This window comes from Salvelinus namaycush, chromosome 15 (genome assembly GCF_016432855.1).
Source record: "Salvelinus namaycush isolate Seneca chromosome 15, SaNama_1.0, whole genome shotgun sequence".
NCBI lineage: Eukaryota > Metazoa > Chordata > Actinopteri > Salmoniformes > Salmonidae > Salvelinus > Salvelinus namaycush.
In genome coordinates, this window is record NC_052321.1 from 12,006,777 (window position 1) to 12,026,655 (window position 19,879).

Below are 19,879 nucleotides of genomic sequence, written 5' to 3' on the forward strand. Positions count from 1 at the left end.
AATGTTCATTTTACGCCTGCTTTGTTAGGTTAAATACGATGTGACAATGGTGTAGCTTGAAATGCACATCATTAAGGTGGTAAAATAGAGCAAGACGTTTTACTGAATTTGAAAAGCACGACATTGTGATTTTAATAGCTGACAAACTACTCTAACTGACAAAAAACGAGAGCATTCATTGGCCAACTCTAAAAGCTTTTAGATATCCTGTAAAAAATAATAAACATAAAAGTATGTCAAAACATATGGGGAAAAACTCAGGAGTCCCCTCATTCAGCACTAGTTCCGCGTTCAAAACATCTGGGAACTCGGAAAAATACGAGGTTAAATCATGACGTCAGTGATATTCAGGTCGGAAATTCGGAGCTCTAGAAAGAGTCCCGAGTTGGAATTCTGAAATTCTGACCGTTCAAATCGATTAATCCCAGTCGAAGCTAGTTTTTTTTTCCGAGTTCCCAGTTGTTTTAAACGCATTGAAGTCAGAGATTTCCGAGTTCCGAGCTCCCAGTTGTAATGAACGCGGCATAAGACCTTTCACCTAGTTTTCAGACTTGCAGTTCATCGGGTTCTTTCTGACACCGATGACCCCTTTGCACGCCCACCAACAGCCACGCACCCTATTTCCTCCAATCGTCCGGCCACCATGCACTGATCACGCGTCGTCTCACCTGCTATTGGCTTAGGTCTCACACACATTTGTTTTTCATTGGTGGCATGTTGCCACCCGCCTGTGTGTTGTGAATTTTGTTTTCCTTTTTTTATCCTGATGTTTTACACAGCTGAGAGAGGACGTAGTGAAAACGAATTGAACAGCCAGTCTCTACTGATCGGGCGGAGTGGCACCGCTTCTTTTGTTCCATATCCGGTTGACGCTAAACTTAATTCAAATATACCTAAACAATGCCGTCACAAAAATGTTCAGAAATTGAAGTCTCGTATGGGGTAAGAATATATATTTTTTTTAATGAATATTATTATTTCAAGTCAACATGCGTGTTATTTCATATGACTAACGTTCAGCATTCGAATAATGGGTCAATAGGATACTGTATTTGTTTGTCACTAGTTTATTAGTTTCACTTTTGACTTTTTACGTTACAATATTAATCAGTTGGTAATTGAGTCATGTTAGTTCAAAATTATTGAGAAAAAAGATTAATTGAGACTTATTTACATTTATACCATCAATCATATTATCCAATGAATAAGCAATGATTTACTGTTGGTCCAATATCTTTAATTCAACAGTGCCCAGTTGACAGAATTGTGCAATAATGTAGCATTTGTTTTATTGACCGGTGTTAATGTTACCCAACGTCACCCTATGATAACCAGGTAGCCCAGTAGAGTGGTATTGTTTTGCCTAGGCGGGCTACTCTTTCACTATGTGAAACTGGTCACATTATTTGATGTTGGGAGTGGCCATACGATCACTGATGGTGTCATTGTAGACAAAGCACTTCCTGATGCAGCGTTCACACTGGGTAACATCCCCTGTGCATGCGGGTTTCGGTCTCACGTGGCTAGTGGTAGGGATACATCACTAGTTGGTCTATATTTGGCAACGGGAGGTTACTTGGCTCATAGCCTTAGGGCAGATGGGATGTAATCTCAAAATCCTTCTCCTTCAGCACTCTAACGGCCACACTGTGACAACCTCGCAGCAACTGGCACTTGACATTAAGCTAGTGACTGGTAAGAATAGAAACATTTCAGACAATTATTTGAGGTCATTTGGATGCTTCCCTTGGTATGCAAATGAATACATCTAGCTGTATGGTTTTGATTGGGTCTCACTTCCCAGTTATCGTTGTGATTTGTCCCTATGGTGACTCACCAGTCTTCTATTATATCATCATCAGAAAAACTTTCTTTCCTCCAGGTGAATGGGATGGTGATGGACTATTGTGGCTCCTATCTGAAGAGGAAGAGGCACTACAGTGAGCAGTCGTCCCCAGGCTGCAGTCTGGAGTACACAGACCTGGAGGCTGCAGAGGCTCTGGTCTGCATGAGCTCTTGGGGCCAACACCGCCCCAACCCCTGCAAACCCAGACCCCTTACCCCCGCCTCGGACTCCTGTGACTCCCTCTTGCCTCCGGACCCGCCGGAGCCCCCCAAGGACTTTGTCTCGCTCTCCTCCCTGGTAAGAGTGTATTCTCTATGGACAACCATAAACACCACACATCCCAAAACAACCATCACACATAAACATCTGTGAGTCCTAGCTTTGGCTTACTGTGTAAACCAGCGTTGAGACAGTGTCTTTATCTCAGGTTGGTGTGTTTGCTAAAAACTTTGCATGGCTTATAGGGGTTGGAGGGGTTAGGGAGGTTGCTGCACAGGTATCAGGAAAGAGATAATGAGATAGTGCCTGATGGGCTGTTTCAACTTCACCCAGTGCTCATCTCTCTCAGCTGCTGGTTGTAAAAATCACTGTTTTACAGCCACCCAGCTCGAACTAGTCATTAGTGTAGTGTGCCTACTGTGGTCACGTATCTCTCCTAACAGCAACATTAAACCTCCAATTTGAAACAGAACACACCCAACCTAGGACTTCTGTACTAGAACACCCCAGTGGCTGTACTAGAACACCCCAGTGGCTGTACTAGAACACCCCAGTGGCTGTACTAGAACACCCCAGTGGCTGTACTAGAACACCCCAGTGGCTGTACTAGAACACCCCAGTGGCTGTACTAGAACACCCCAGTGGCTGTACTAGAACACCCCAGTGGCTGTACTAGAACACCCCAGTGGCTGTACTAGAACACCCCAGTGGCTGTACTAGAACACCCCAGTGGCTGTACTAGAACACCCCAGTGGCTGTACTAGAACACCCCAGTGGCTGTACTAGAACACCCCAGTGGCTGTACTAGAACACCCCAGTGGCTGTACTAGAACACCCCAGTGGCTGTACTAGAACACCCCAGTGGTTCTTTGTTCTACTTATTTATTTCACCTTTTATTTAACCAGGTAGGCCAGTTGAGAACAAGTTCTCATTTACAACTGCGACCTGGCCAAGATAAAGCAAAGCAGTGCGACAAAAACAACAACACAGAGTTACACATGGGATAAACAAACATACAGTCAATAACACGCTAGAAAATGTGTATACAGTGTGTGCAAATGAAGTAAGGAGGTAAGGCAATAAATAGGCCATAGTGGCAAAGTAATTACAATTTAGCAATTAACACTGGAGTGATAGATGTGCATATGAGGATGTGCAAGTAGAAATACTGGTGTGCGAAAGAGCAGAAAAAAACAAATCTGGAGATGAGGTAGGTAGTTGGTTGGATGGGCTATTTACAGATGGACTGTGTACAGCTGCAGCGATCGGTAAGCTGCTCTGACAGCAGATGCTTGAAGTTAGTGAGGGAGATATATCTCCAACTTCAGTGATTTTCTTTTTTGCAACTCATTCCAGTCATTGGCAGCAGAGAACTGTAAGGAAAGGCGGCCAAAGGAGGTGTTGGCTTTGGGGGTGACCAGTGAAATATACAGTTGAATTCGGAAGTTTACATACACTTAGGTTGAAGTCATTAAAACTCGTTTTTCAACCACTCCACTAATTTCTTGTTAACAAACTATAGTTTTGGCAAGTCAGTTAGGACATCTACTTTGTGCATAACACAAGTAATGTTTCCAACTGTTTACAGACAGATTATTTCAATTATAATTTACTGTATAACAATTCCAGTGGGTCAGAAGTTTACATATGCTAAATTGACTGTGCCTTTAAACTGCTTGGAAAATTCCAGAAAATGATGTCATGGCTTTAGAAGCTTCTGTTAGGCTAATTGACATCATTTGAGTCAATTGGAGGTGTACCTGTGTATGTATTTCAAGGCCTACCTTCAAACTCAGTGCCTCAATGCTTGACATCATGGGAAAATAAAAAGAAATCAGCCAAGAACTCAGCCAACAGTGTAGACCTCCACAAGTCTGGTTCATCCTTGGGAGCAATTTCCAAACGCCTGAAGGTACCATGTTCATCTGTACAAACAATAGTACGCAAGTATAAACACCATGGGACCACGCAGCCGGCATACCGCTCAGGAAGGAGACACGTTCCGTCTCCTAGAGATAAACGTACTTTGGTGCGAAAAGTGCAAATCAATCCCAGAACAACAGCAAAGGATGATGGTCTGATGAAACAAAAATAGAACTGCTTGGCCATAATGACCATCGTTATGTTTGGAGGAAAAGGGGGAGGCTTGCAAGTCGAAGAACACCATCCCAACCGCGAAGCACGGGGGTGGCAGCATCATGTTGTGGGGGTGCTTTGCTGCAGGAGGGACTGGTGCACTTCACAAAATAGATGGCATCATGAAAGGGGAAATAATGTGGATATATTGAAGCAACATCTCAAGACATCAGTCAGGAAGTTAAAGCTTGGTCGCAAATGGGTCTTCCAAATGAACAATGACCCCAAGCATACTTCCAAAGTTGTGGCAAAATGGCTTAAGGACAACAAAGTCAAGGTATTGAAGTGGCCATCACAAAGCCCTGACCTCAATCCTATAGCTTATAGGGGTTCACATTCTTAAAATAAAGTGGTGATCCTAACTGACCTAAGACAGGGAATTTTTACTAGGATTAAATGTCAGGAATTGTGAAAAACTGAGTTTAAATGTATTTGGCTAAGGTGTATGTAAACTTCCGACTCATCTTTACCTGCTGGAGCGCGTGCTATGGGTGGGTGTTGCTATGGTGACCAGTGGGCTTAGATAATGCAGCGCTTTACCTAGCCACGACTTATAGATGACCTGGAGCCGGTGGGTTTGGCGACGAATATGTAGCGAGGACCAGGCAACGAGAGCATACAGGTCGCAATGGTGGGTAGTATATGGGGCTTTGGTGACAAAACAGATGGCACTGTGATAAGACTGCATCTAATATGCTGAGTAGAGTGTTGGAGGCTATTTTGTAAATGACATTGCCGAAGTCAAGGATTGGTAGGAAGGTCAGTTTTATGAGGGTATGTTTGGCAGCATGAGTGACGGAGGCTTTGTTGTGAAATAGGAAGCCGATTCTAGGTTTAATTTTGGATTGGAGATGCTTAATATTAGTCTGGAAGGAGAGTTTACAGTCTAGCCAGACTCCTAGGTATTTATAGTTGTCCACATATTCTAAGTCAGAACCGTCCAGAGTAGTGATGCTTGGCGGGCAGGCGGGTGCGGGCAGCGATCAGTTGAAGAGCATGCATTTAGTTTTACTAGCATTTAAAAGCAGTTGGGGGCCACGGAAGGAGTGTTGTATGATATTGAAGCTCATTTGGAGGTTTGTTCACACAGTGTCCAAAGAAGGGCCAGATGTATACAGAATGGTGTTGTCTGCGTAGAGGTGGATCAAAGAAAGAGCAACATCATTGATATATACAGAGAAAAGAGTCGGCCTGAGAATTTAACCCTGTGGCACCCCCATAGAGACTGCCAGAGGTCCGGACAACAGGCCCTCCAATTTGACACGCTGAACTCTCTGAGAAGTAGTTGGTGAACCAGGCGAGGCAATCATTAGAGTACGTTGATTGACGGAGTCGAAAGCCTTGGCCAGGTCGATGAAGACGGCTGCACAGTACTGTTTTTTTTATCGATGGGCATTATGATATGGTTTAGGACCTTGAGTGTGGCTGAGGTGCACCCGTGACCAGCTCGGAAGCCAGTTTGCATAGCGGAGAAGGTACTGTGGGATTCGAGATGGTCGGTGATCTGTTTGTTCACTTGGCTTTCGAAGACTTTAGAAAGGCAGGGCAGGATGGATATAGGTCTGTAACAGTTTGGATCTCGAGTGTCTCCCCCTTTGAAAAGGGGGATGACCGTGGCCTCTTTCCAATCTTTAGGAATCTCAGATGATACGAAAGAGAGGTTGAACAGACTAGTAATAGGGGTTGCGAAATGGCAGCGGATAATTTTCGGAAGAGGGTCCAAATGGTCTAGCCCAGCTGATTTGTAGGGATCCAGATTCTGCAGCTCTTTCAGGACATCAGCTGTCTGGATTTGGGTGACGGAGAAGTGGGGGGGCTTGGACCAGTTGCTGTGGGGGGTGCAGAGCTGTTGGCTGGGATTGGGGTAGTCAGGTGGAAAGCGTGGCCAGCCGTAGAGAAATGCTTATTTAAATTCTAGATTATCGTAGATATATCGGTGGTGACAGTGTTTCCTAGCCTCAGTGCAGTGGGCAGCTGGGGGGAGGTGCTCTTATTCTCCATGGACTTTAGTGTCCCAAGTTTTTCTGTTTGAAAAAGCTTCTTAGTATGGTGCACATACACTCATTCTGTCTTGCCTTTTTCTCTGTGGTTTCCAGTGTATGACACCTCCTCACAGCCCAAGCTTTGCTGAAACCTCCACCAGCGCTGCCATCCACACAAGCACCTCTCCTCTGAGCCGGCCCAGCTCCAGCCTTTCTGTAAGGGTCTGTGGGGTCCCACGTCCGCCCATGGCCTCCATTGCTGAGTCCCCAACCACTGGAAAGACTCCACCACCGGCACCCTGCCGAGCCATGGTAACCAGCGTTATCCGCCACACCGCAGACACACAGCCCTGCGAGCAAATTCCAGCACCCCCCACCGAGCAACAGAGGATCTCAGAGCTGGTGGTCCATCAACAGCACACAGTAAAGACTGAACAGAGCAGCAAACCTCCCTTCACACCCAACCTCGCCCTCATCTCTTCCTGTAGGGAACAGCCAGTCAAGACTGAGAAGGAAGAGCCAAAGGCTATCCACTGTAAGGAGAGCCCGTCCCCTCCTCCCGCTAACGCCCAATCACAAAACAGCCTGCCCACACGCCTCTCCCCGCCCCACACCTCCATTCCTCCAATCATCTGCCAGATGTTCCCGGTGAGCAGCCAATCAGGGATGATCTCAGCGTTCATCCAGGGCCCGATGCAGACATCCAGGACCCCCACATCCATCCTGCCCCAGTCTGGCCCTCTAGGGGCCCTCCAGCAGCCCTTCCTCATGGGCCAGGCTATGCCCCAGGGCACGGTGATGCTGGTTCTCCCCCAGTCCCACATGTCTCAGGCACCCCACTGCTCCCCACAGACTGTCATGACCCTGGGCCACACCAAGCTGCTACCTCTGGCCCCCGCCCCGGTCTACGTGCCTGCCGGACCCTGCAGCGCCACCAAGATGGACTTCTCCCGCCGGAGGAACTATGTGTGCAACTTCCCCGGCTGCAGGAAGACTTACTTCAAGAGCTCCCACCTCAAGGCACACCTCCGAACACACACAGGTAAGAGTTCACAGTGCTTCTCATGGATGAGTGGAAGTGAGAAAGAACTTGACATTTATAGGATAACATTTTAGGATCTTGATTGTGTATCACGATTTAAAATTAAGATTATAAGGTAATTTATTTGACTCCAAGCGTGTTGGGGTTTGTTGGTGTGAGTGAGTAAGTGACTTGCTCATTTACTCACTCTCTTTCTCATTTTCTCTCTCAGGTGAGAAGCCCTTCAGTTGCAGTTGGGAGGGCTGCGACAAGAAGTTTGCGCGCTCCGACGAGCTCTCGCGTCACCGGCGGACCCACACGGGCGAGAAGAAGTTTGTGTGTCCCGTGTGCGAACGACGCTTTATGCGCAGCGACCACCTGACCAAACATGCCCGCCGTCACATGACCACCAAGAAGACCCCCTCCTGGCAGGCCGAGGTGCGCAGCCCCAACAAAATGTCCTCTCCCAAGCCGCTGCCGTCAAACCCTGCCTCCCTCTCCCTCAGTATGCTGGTACCTGCCTTAAACTAGACTCTGCCCAACACTACCCACTAGTGACTTCTTACCCAAAACCCCCAAACCATGACATGGATAGGGGGGGCAGCCAAGCACACAAGGCTGCCATTTAACTCATGGAGAATGTCTGAAGACACATTTTTTCTTCTACTGCTCATTTGTACATTTTGGTTTTGCAAAAGGAATTGTTTTTTTTACTTTTCAGATATTTTACACAATTGTATGTATGCACTCTTTTGCCAAAGCCTTTGTAATGAAGTTTGTCTTATACATTTCACCTGTCTTCTTTGTATGTATATTTGTACATAATATCTATGTGAATGTATTGTGTTGTATCGTATTTCAAACTACATTTGTTAATTTGGGAAAATGACTTAATTGTGTAAAACAATCTACGTGGATAGTAATCTATACTGTGATAATTATTTACTGACTTTTCATATTATTTAATACACATTTGTAATAAAGACATATTATTAACTGGTGTGTTTTTAGCAAATCTCCCTTTGACCTAAGATAGTCCTTTAAAAAAAAATCAGAACAGCCCTCTAGTTAGTCAGCATTCCTTTCCAGTCACTCCCCCAGTTATATGGTAGAGGAATAGAGTGGTGTCTTGCCACATCCTATGTGAGTCAGTCAGCTGAAACACTTCCTGTTCAATATGCTGACCGATCACTGCTCTGGACTGGACCACATCCTGTTGGTTTAGTGGAATGTGCAGGCCAAAGAACTTTTTGTCCCATTCAGCAGCTCTAATCCAAACTATGCTATGAGGCAGCGGGACGTATAGGCACGCATATCCTTGCCTCTGTACTTATAAGCCTGGCCAACTGGTTTATGTCCTGTGATACAGGTAAGAAACATCACAAGTATAGTTATGAAGTAGTATTACATTATTACTTGTGTCAATTGATAACTGTCTCTGGATTGCTTTAATAATACAGATTATTAAATAAGCCTAGTAAAGGTGTAACCAGTAGTCATCCTTGTAGGTTAGAAATTCAGTATTACATAAACACACATCCGTCAAGTAACTATTTTGTCTGGCCATTACATAGGTTCTATAGCCACAAAGTCATAGTTATGGCTAAACCCCGCCTATTTTCAGAATGTATCTTCTTAAAATTTGATTCTAACCCTAACCACACTGATAACCGTATGCCTAACCTTAAATTAACATCCAAAAACGTATTTTAATCGCAAATGTTGACTTTGTGACTGTGGTAACTAGTGGAAACCCTCTTACCGCCACTGCGGTTCCATACCCGGTAACAACCGTCCTCCAATCAGATTGTGAGAAAACTGAACTGTCGGGAGGTGCGACCAATAGACTGGGTCCCTGAATACCCGCCCCTTTGCCTTACGGATCGACTTACACAATACTGCCTCTATGGGTTGAAGGGGTTCATAGTATCTCATACTTTCTCTGACAGTGACACCTTGTGGACATAAGAAACATTATCTGACTTCACAAGTGCCACCTTGTGGACAAAAGCTGCACTGTAACTTATTTTCATAGTTAGATGATGCTGATCTAAATCTCCTGTAGTTTTTGTAGACTACAGTTTTTCCTGGAATTTCATGAAAACAGGAAAAGCAGAGGCTTGCGTCGGTAGCCTACTACGCAAGGGAATAGCTGGAAAGAGAGAGGCTGGAGTTGTGTAGCCGAGTAAGCGAAATAATAAGCTAGATATTAGGATCCTCATTAACTAAATATTGGGGCTATAAATATATTCACCTGTCAAAGGGCAAGAAAAAAAATATGATGAAATGTCCGATCTGTGCGTTCCTCCAGGCTGAGCTCTAGCAGTCGGTAGCAGTCGGTCACGCAAAGCTCCGCTATTGATTAGGCCTACATTATAAGAAAATAACAATTCTACCTAGGCTACAACAACACAGTACAATGAGGAATGTAGTATTGTTATCAAGTGAATATACAATTATTGGCTATAGCTGTAAACTGTAGGGATGTAGGCTAATTAGAAATATATATTTTTGGGATCCCCATTAACTGGGGTGATTGCAGCAGCTACTCTTCCTGGGGTACAAACAATACACGATACATGACATAATACGGAACATTAATAGACAAGAACAGCTTAAGGACAGAACTACATACCTTTTAAACGTCACTCATTTGGTGGGGTTAAGTGTGTGTGTCAGTGCTGTGTGTAAATGTACTATGTAAACTATTTGGAATATTCAACACATTATGCTTCTTCTAAAAACAAGAAGTGATGCAGTCAGTCTCTCCTTTACTTTTAGCCAAAATAGACCGGCATGCATAGTACAGATTGATATTAGCCCTCTGATTATAATGAAGAAAGAGCAAGACCGCTCAAACGTACCGTTTTGAATGCTTCATGTCCAAATAACTGCATAAAATCAAATTAAATTGAATTTGTCACATGCGCCGAATACAACTGGTGTAGACTTAACCTTGATTATGAGCCATTCCCAACGATGCAGTTTTTAAAATAATAATTACAATAAAATGGTAACATACACAAGAATGGAGCTATATACAAGGAGTAGCATACAGCCTAGGCCTGATTATGCAACCATTTCGATCACTTATGGGTCTATTCTCAACTGTTTTATACAAGGTCCAGAAGGGTACATTATCGGACTACTCATATGGTGTATTTTGATCACACCACCGTGCGTGCGCGCTCTCTCTTCAAATTCCCACCCAGGGGCGTATTCATTACGGAAACCGTTTACCATTTATAACCAAAAGAAGCAAACAGAGCAAAACAAGAGTTTCTATTGGACAAATTCAGGTAGGTCCCTCCCCGTTTCGTTCCGTTTGCTTCCGTTTAAGAAATATTTTTAAATAGAATCAGCGAAATGTAAATAGGTTTTCCTTTGGTTTCTGCATTTAACATTCAGCAGGCAAATATTTGGTGTAATATTTGGACATTCTTTGACCATTTAACTTGCCATTTACAAAAACAAAATGTGTTAGTGGGTAGGTGTGTTGATAGGACTTCTCTTTTTAAATGTTATGTATTGAAATCAAGTAGTAAATAAAATGCTTGAAATAAATGTCCAGTAAGTCTAGTTTTTTCCTGGGACTCCAAGAGCTAAAGAGTAATTATTAGGAATAATACTACAGTGAATAGCCTGTAGGCCTACCCAATGAATTTACACAGTGAAATATTAGTTTTTTAAATCAGATTTATATGAAATGACAGTCAGCCTAAGATAAACATATTGCTCAAAAACAGAGGAGAACAACTCCTATGCACACAGATAGTCCAGCCATCCACATGGACTGTTGTCCTCCCCATTTGGTAGCAACTCCAACATCCGATTGAATTTTTATTTAACATTTACATTTAAGTCATTTAGCAGACGCTCTTATCCAGAGCGACTTATTTAACTAGGCGAGTCAGTTAAGACCAAATTCTTATTTACAATGACGGCCTACACCGGCCAAACCCTAACCCAGACGACCCTGGGCCAATTGTGCAACGTCTTACGGGACTCCTAATCACAGCCGGTTGTGATACAGCCTGGAATCAAACCAGGGTCTGTAGTGACGCCTCTAGCACTAAGATGCAGTGCCTTTAGATCGCTGCGCCACTCGGGAGCTTTTCACTTTTTCCCGCATTGAGGAACCATCTCCAAAATTCCATTGAACTTTTCTAGACTCTCTTCAGCAGACAGCGACGGCAAAGACACTTTTAAATGATTGTGAAGATAACTTTGTTCACAAGCTGTGGTCTTTGTATAATTGTGCTATGCCATGCTTGTTGATTATTTCTGTGCTTTCAAGATAACTGGGAACTCTGAAAAAAATGAGGTCAAATCAGGACATCGGTGATGTTCAGGTCGGAAAGTCGGAGCTCTAGAAAGATGCATTTATCCTGATTTGGCATTAATTTGTTATTAATTTGTTATTGGGATCGATAAAGATTTGGTATTTTACCTACAAAAAATCTCCTGCCGATTATTTATTGGCGTAATGCATAGCTAGATCAGTAGACATTGTTTATCATCATGTAGGTCTACCTTTTTAAAGACGTAAGAAGTGGAAACTGGTGTATTAACATTTACATTGATTATGCTGCTTGGTTGTACAAAAAAATGACATGGTAAAATGATAAACTATGAGTTATGTTGCTGGTTTCTTTCATTTGGATTCATCCAACATGGTCGACACAATTATACAAAGAACACTATAAGGTAAGGCAATGGTGGTGGATTCGTAAATAATTTATGTCTATACATTTGTTCAGCAACACAATATTATATCCATAGACTGTTTATCAAAATACTGTTTATCCAAAGCTTATCAAAAACCCAAAACACACACATAAACACTCACACACATGGACAGAATGGTGGAATTTGGCAGCCCTGGGAATTCGTTTGGTATGAGGCATTACCCACTTTCGCTCTCACTCCATGTTATGAACACACACTCCACTTCACAAGTGGGTCAATATACAACGAGTAAATCTATCAGATAATCTACTCAAAACATCCACCTGTCCTGGGTGAGAGAAAGAATAGCCTACCTTGCTGTGTGTGTTGGCTTATCAAAGTCAATAGAACTATATGGAATTCGATACAGTCTAATAATGACCCATGTGTTTTTAACCATTTCATTGTAAAGTTAAAGTATAGCATTGGTTATCAATTGCCGTTTCAACTAATTCTAAGGGTGAAGATAATATAATAATAGACTACTTGATTTGATGTGGGTATGAACTATGAATCTGTGATGTGACATCGTGAAGAAATATGTTAATCAGATGCAGTTTTACCAGCAGATGGCAGACACATACTGACCAAGTGTGACCTGTTTGCTGCTACAGTATTATCTAAATGGAAAATCAGTTGTGTTGGTTGATCAACAATGGGTTCATATGATAGAATCAGACTTGTCTATTACAATCACAAAGATAAACACTGGGTTGTTATAAGTTTTTGCTGTATTTAGCCCAGGCCTATTGTGTGTTGGAGCAGGTCTGGAGCAAAAACCTGCATTGGTTGGCCACCCCTGGTTTATACTGTTGACACTGTTGTGGCTATACATTTGCTAGTGATCTTGCATTGCGGTTTGTGAATTACTGAAATAGAATAGTTTGAATTGGTTTGTGTATTACTGAAATAGAATAGGTTGAACTGGTTTGTGTATTACTGAAATAGAATAGGTTGAATTGGTTTGGGTATTACTGAAATAGAATAGGTTGAATTGGTTTGTGTATTACTGAAATAGAATAGGTTGAATTGGTTTGTGTATTACTGAAATAGAATAGGTTGAACTGGTTTGTGTATTACTGAAATAGAATAGGTTGAATTGGTTTGTGTATTACTGAAATAGAATAGGTTGAACTGGTTTGTGTATTACTGAAATAGAATAGGTTGAATTGGTTTGTGTATTACTGAAATAGAATAGGTTGAACTGGTTTGTGTATTACTGAAATAGAATAGGTTGAACTGGTTTGTGTATTACTGAAATAGAATAGGTTGAATTGGTTTGTGTATTACTGAAATAGAATAGGTTGAACTGGTTTGTGTATTACTGAAATAGAATAGGTTGAACTGGTTTGTGTATTACTGAAATAGAATAGGTTGAACTGGTTTGTGTATTACTAAAATAGAATAGGTTGAACTGGTTTGTGTATTACTGAAATAGAATAGGTTGAACTGGTTTGTGTATTACTGAAATAGAATAGGTTGAACTGGTTTGTGTATTACTGAAATAGAATAGGTTGAACTGGTTTGTGTATTACTGAAATAGAATAGGTTGAATTGGTTTGTGTATTACTGAAATAGAATAGGTTGAACTGGTTTGTGTATTACTGAAATAGAATAGGTTGAATTGGTTTGTGTATTACTGAAATAGAATAGGTTGAACTGGTTTGTGTATTACTGAAATAGAATAGGTTGAATTGGTTTGTGTATTACTGAAATAGAATAGGTTGAACTGGTTTGTGTATTACTGAAATAGAATAGGTTGAACTGGTTTGTGTATTACTGAAATAGAATAGGTTGAACTGGTTTGTGTATTACTGAAATAGAATAGGTTGAACTGGTTTGTGTATTACTGTCACGGCCGTTGAATGAAGAGGACCAAGGTGCAGCGTGGTGGGCGTACATATTCCTTTATTTCATATGACGCCGACAAAAACAATAAACCATCCAAAACAACCATGAAGCTAAAGGCTATAGTGCCAACAAACAAAGACAACCTCCCACAAAGACAGGTGGGAAAAAGGGCTACCTACCAACGATAGACAGCTGTCCCTGATTGAGAACCCTACCTGGCCAAAACATAGAAATACAAATAATAGAACATAGAATACCCACCCCAAATCACACCCTGACCAAACCAAATAGAGACATAAAAAGGATCTCTAAGGTCAGGGTGTGACAATTACTGAAATAGAATAGGTTGAATTGGTTTGTGTATTACTGAAATAGAATAGGTTGAACTGGTTTGTGTATTACTGAAATAGAATAGGTTGAACTGGTTTGTGTATTACTGAAATAGAATAGGTTGAACTGGTTTGTGTATTACTGAAATAGAATAGGTTGAACTGGTTTGTGTATTACTGAAATAGAATAGGTTGAACTGGTTTGTGTATTACTGAAATAGAATAGGTTGAACTGGTTTGTGTACTACTGAAATAGAATAGGTTGAACTGGTTTGTGTATTACTGAAATAGAATAGGTTGAACTGGTTTGTGTATTACTGAAATAGAATAGGTTGAACTGGTTTGTGTATTACTGAAATAGAATAGGTTGAACTGGTTTGTGTATTACTGAAATAGAATAGGTTGAACTGGTTTGTGTATTACTGAAATAGAATAGGTTGAACTGCTGAACAGCTCTGAGATCTACATGGGAAGATGGATAGCAGCTGTCTTACGGCCTCCTAACCAATTATGTTATTTTGTGTGGGGTTTTTACGCTGATTGTAACTTTTTTGTACAAATGTCTCCTGTACATAATGTCTACGTAGCCAATGCGAGTAAGACCTTTAAACAGGTTAACATTTGCAAGGCCGCGGAGCAAGACGGAATACCAGGACACGTACTAAGAGCATTTGCTGACTAGCTGACAAGTGTCTTCACTGACTTCACCATAAGATCCTCAAAAAGTTATACAGCTGCACCATTGAGAGCATCTTGACTGGCTATATCACCACTTGGTACGGCAACTGCAAGGCACCCGACCCCAAGGCGCTACAGAGGGAGGTGAGTACGGCCCAGTACATCACTACCATCCAAGACCTTTATATCAGGTGGTGTCAGAGGAAGGCCCCAAAAAATTGTAAAGGACTCCAGCCACCCAAGTCATAGACAGTTCTCTTTGCTACCGTATGACAAGCGGTACTAACGCACCAAGTCTAGAATCAACAGGACCCTGAACAGCCCCAAGCCATAAGACTGCTAAACAATACAGCGAAATAGCTAATCAAATGGCTACCTGCTTCCAGTTATCCTGTTGCCTAGTCACTTTACCCCTACCTATATGTACATAGCTACCTCAATTACCTTGCACATTGACTCTGTACTGGTACTTCCTGTATATAGCCATGTTACTTTTACTCTTTATTTTTATTTGTTATACACTATATTTATTCGTCATGTCACTATTTCTATCTATCTATATATACAGTATCAGTCAAAAGTATGGACACACCTACTCATTCAATGGTTTTTCTTTATTTTTCATTTTCTACATTGTAGAATAATAGTGAAAACATCAAAACTATGAAATAACACACATGGAATTAAGTAGTAACCAAAAAAGTGTTAAACAAATCAAAATATATTTGACATTTGCGATTCTTCAAAGTAGCCACCCTTTGCTTTGATGACAGCTTTGCACACTCTTGGCATTCTCTCAACCAGCTTCAACTGGAATGCTTTTCCAACAGTCTTGAAGGAGTTCCCACATATGCTGAGCACTTGTTGGCTGCTTTTCCTTTACACTGCGGTCCAACTCATCCCAAATCATCTCAATTGGGTTGAGGTTGGGTGATTGTGGAGGCCAGGTCATCTGATGCAGCACTCCACCACTCTCCTTCAAATAGCCCCTACACAGCCTGGAGGTGTGTTGGGTCATTGTCCTGTTGAAAAACAATGATAGTCCCACTAAGCGTAAACCAGATGGGATGGTGTATCACTGCAGAATGCTGTGGTAGCCATGCTGGTTAAGTGTGCCTTGAATTTTCAATGAATCACCGACAGTGTAACCAGCAAAGCACCCCCACACCATCACACCTCCTCCTCCATGCTTCACGGTGGGAACGATACATGTGGAGATCATCCGTTCACCTACTCTAAGTCTCACAAAGAAACGGCGGTTGGAACCAAAAATCTCAAATTTGGACTCATCAGACCAAAGGACACATTTCCACCATTCTAACGTCCATTGCTCGTATTTCTTGGCCCAAGCAAGTCTCTTCTTATTATTGGTGTCCTTTAGTAGTGGTTTCTTTCCAGCAATTCGACCATGAAGGCCTGATTCACACAGTCTACTCTGAACAGTTGATGTTGAGATGTGTCTGTTACTTGAACTCTGTGAAGCATTTATCTGGGCTGCAATCTGAGGTGCAGGTAACTCTAATGAATTTATCCTCTGCAGCAGAGGTAACTCTGGGTCTTCCTTTCCTGTAGCGGTCCTCATGAGAGCCCGTTTCATCATAGCGCTTGATAGTTTTTCGACTGCACAGTTCTTGAAATTTTCCGCATTGACTGACCTTCATATCTTATAGTTTTGATGGACTGTCATTTCTCTTTGCTTATTTGAGCTGTTCTTGCCATAATATGTGTAACGGCGTTCCTCCTCCTCTTCATCCGAAGAGGAGGAGCAGGGATTGAACCAAACTGCAGCGTTGTATTTAGACATAATGAATTTATTTAAGTGTAGACGAAAAACACGAACTTCACTTGAATACTTACAAAATAACAAAACGAATGTAGACAAACCTGAACATACGAACTTACATATAACACGAAGAACGCACGAACAGGAAAAATGACTACATAAAACGATGAACGAACGAAACAGTCCCGTATGGTGCAAACAAACACAGACACGGAAGACAACCACCCACAAACAAACAATGTGACACCACCTACCTTAATATGATTCTCAATCAGAGGAGATGAAAACCACCTGCCTCTAATTGAGAACCATATTAGGTACCCATTAACCAACATAGAAACAGAAAACATAGACTGCCCACCCAAACTCACGTCCTGACCAACTAACACATACAAAAACTAACAGAAAACAGGTCAGGAACGTGACATAACCCCCCCCTTAAGGTGCGAACTCCGGGCGCACCAGCACAAAGTCTAGGGGAGGGTCAGGGTGGGCATCTGACCACGGTGGTGGCTCAGGCTCTGGGCGAGGTCCCCACCCCACCATAGTCAATCCCAGCTTACTTCTCCCCCTCAGAATGACCACCCTCCTATTCCACCCACCTAATATAAGAGGCAACACAAAAATAAGGGACAGCTCCGGGACAAGGTAGCTCAGGACAGAGAGGTAGGTCAGGACAGAGAGGTAGGTCAGGATAGAGAGGTAGCTCAAGATAGAGAGGTAGCTCAGGATAGAGAGGTAGCTCAGGATAGAGGGGCAACTCCGGACTGAAGGGCAGCTCCGGACAGAGAGACAGCTCTGGACTGAGTGGCAGTTCTGGATACATGGCAGCTCTGGACGCTCATGACTAGCTGACGGCTCTGGACGCTCATGGCTGGCTGACGGCTCTGGACGCTCATGGCTGGCTGACGGCTCTGGACGCTCATGGCTGGCTGACGGCTCTGGACGCTCATGGCTCGCTGACGGCTCTGGCAGATCCTGTCTGGTTGGCGGCTCTGGCAGATCCTGTCTGGTTGGCGGCTCTGGCAGATCCTGTCTGGTTGGCGGCTCTGGCAGATCCTGTCTGGTTGGCGGCTCTGGCAGATCCTGTCTGGTTGGCGGCTCTGGCAGATCCTGTCTGGTTGGCGGCTCTGGCAGATCCTGACTGACGAATGGCTCTAGCGGCTCCTGACTGACTAACGGCTCTGACGGCTCGGGACAGACGGGCGGCTCTAATGGCTCGGGACAGACGGATGGCTCAGACGGCACTGGGCAGACGGATGGCTCAGACGGCACTGGGCAGACGGATGGCTCAGACGGCACTGGGCAGACGGATGGCTCAGATGGCACTGGGGAGACGGATGGCTCAGATGGCGCTGGGGAGACGGATGGCTCAGATGACGCTAGGGAGACGGATGGCTCTGGCCGGATGAGGCGCACTGTAGGCCTGGTGCGTGGTGCCGGAACTGGAGGCACCGGGCTAAGGACACGCACCTTCATGCTAGTGCGGGGAGCAGGGACAGGGCACACTGGACTCTCAAAGCGTACTATTTGCCTGGTGCGTGGTACCGGCACTGGTGGCACCGGGCTGAGGGCACGCACATCAGGACGAGTACGGGGAGAAGGAACAGTGTGTACAGGGCTCTGGAGACGCACAGGTGGTTTAGTGCGTGGTGCCGGAACTGGAGGCACTGGGCTGGAGACACGCACCATAGGAAGAGTGCGTGGAGGAGGAACAGGGCTCTGAAAACGCACTGGAAGCCTGGTGCGTGGTGTAGGCACTGGTGGTACTGGGCTGGGGCGGGGAGGTAGCGCCGGAAATACCGGACCGTGCAAGCGTACTGGCTCCCTTGAGCATTGAGCCTGCCCAACCTCACCTGGTTGAATGCTCCCCGTCGCCCGACCAGTGCGGGGAGGTGGAATAACCCGCACCGGGCTATGTAGGCGAACCGGGGACACCATGCGTAAGGCTGGTGCCATGTATGCCGGCCCGAGGAGACGCACTGGAGACCAGACGCGTTGAGCCGGCATCATGGCACCTGGCTCAATGCCCAATCTAGCCCTACCAGTGCGGGGAGGTGGAATAACCCGCACCGGGCTATGCACACGTACAGGAGACACCGTGCGCTCTACTGCGTAACACGGCGTCTGCCCGTACTCCCGCTCTCCACGGTTAGCCTGGGAAGTGGGCGCAGGTCTCCTACCTGCCCTTGGCCCACTACCTCTTAGCCCCCCCCCAAGAAATTTTTGGGGTTTCTTCACGGGCTTCCGTGCTAGCGGCGTACCTTCATAAATCCGGTCTCTCTCTCCCGTTGCCTCCGCTCTCCTAATCGCCTCCAGCTGTTCCCATGGAAGGCGATCTCTTCCAGCTCGGATCTCCTCCCATGTGTAGCAACCTTTTCCATTTAACACGTCCTCCCATGTCCACTGCTCGAACTCACGCTGCTTGGTTCTGGATCGGTGGGTGGTTCTGTAACGGCGTTCCTCCTCCTCTTCATCCGAAGAGGAGGAGCAGGGATTGAACCAAACTGCAGCGTTGTATTTAGACATAATGAATTTATTTAAGTGTAGACGAAAAACACGAACTTCACTTGAATACTTACAAAATAACAAAACGAATGTAGACAAACCTGAACATACGAACTTACATATAACACGAAGAACGCACGAACTGGAAAAATGACTACATAAAACGATGAACGAACGAAACAGTCCCGTATGGTGCAAACAAACACAGACACGGAAGACAACCACCCACAAACAAACAATGTGACACCACCTACCTTAATATGATTCTCAATCAGAGGAGATGAAAACCACCTGCCTCTAATTGAGAACCATATTAGGTACCCATTAACCAACATAGAAACAGAAAACATAGACTGCCCACCCAAACTCACGTCCTGACCAACTAACACATACAAAAACTAACAGAAAACAGGTCAGGAACGTGACAATATGGACTTAGTCTTTTACCAAATAGGGCTATCTTCTGTATACCCCCCTAACTTGTCACAACACAACTGATTGGTTCAAACGCATTAAGAAGGAAAGAAATTCCACAAATTAACTTTTAACAAGGCACACCTGTTAATTGAAATGAATTCCAGGCGACTACCCCATGAAGCTGGTTGAGAGAATGCCAAGAGTGTCATCAAGGAAAAGGGTGGCTACACTTTTTTTGGTTACTACATGATTCCATATGTGTTATTTCATAGTTTTGATGTCTTTACTACGATGTAGAAAATAGTACAAAAATTAAGAAAAAACCCTCGAATGAGTAGGTGTGTCCAAACTTTTGACTGGTACTGATATACACTGCCGTT

General features: G+C 43.9%; 1 protein-coding gene across 1 annotated transcript; it reads left to right on the forward strand.

Moving 5' to 3' along the window:
• Positions 1–745: 745 nt before the first annotated feature.
• Positions 746–8,205, forward strand: LOC120060192 (Krueppel-like factor 11). The gene is made up of 4 exons (XM_039009326.1): positions 746–942; positions 1,883–2,143; positions 6,299–7,226; positions 7,438–8,205. Exons 1-4 carry the CDS (start codon positions 901–903, stop codon positions 7,734–7,736), a joined length of 1,530 nt encoding a protein of 509 aa, XP_038865254.1. The 5' UTR covers positions 746–900; the 3' UTR covers positions 7,737–8,205.
• Positions 8,206–19,879: the final 11,674 nt, after the last annotated feature.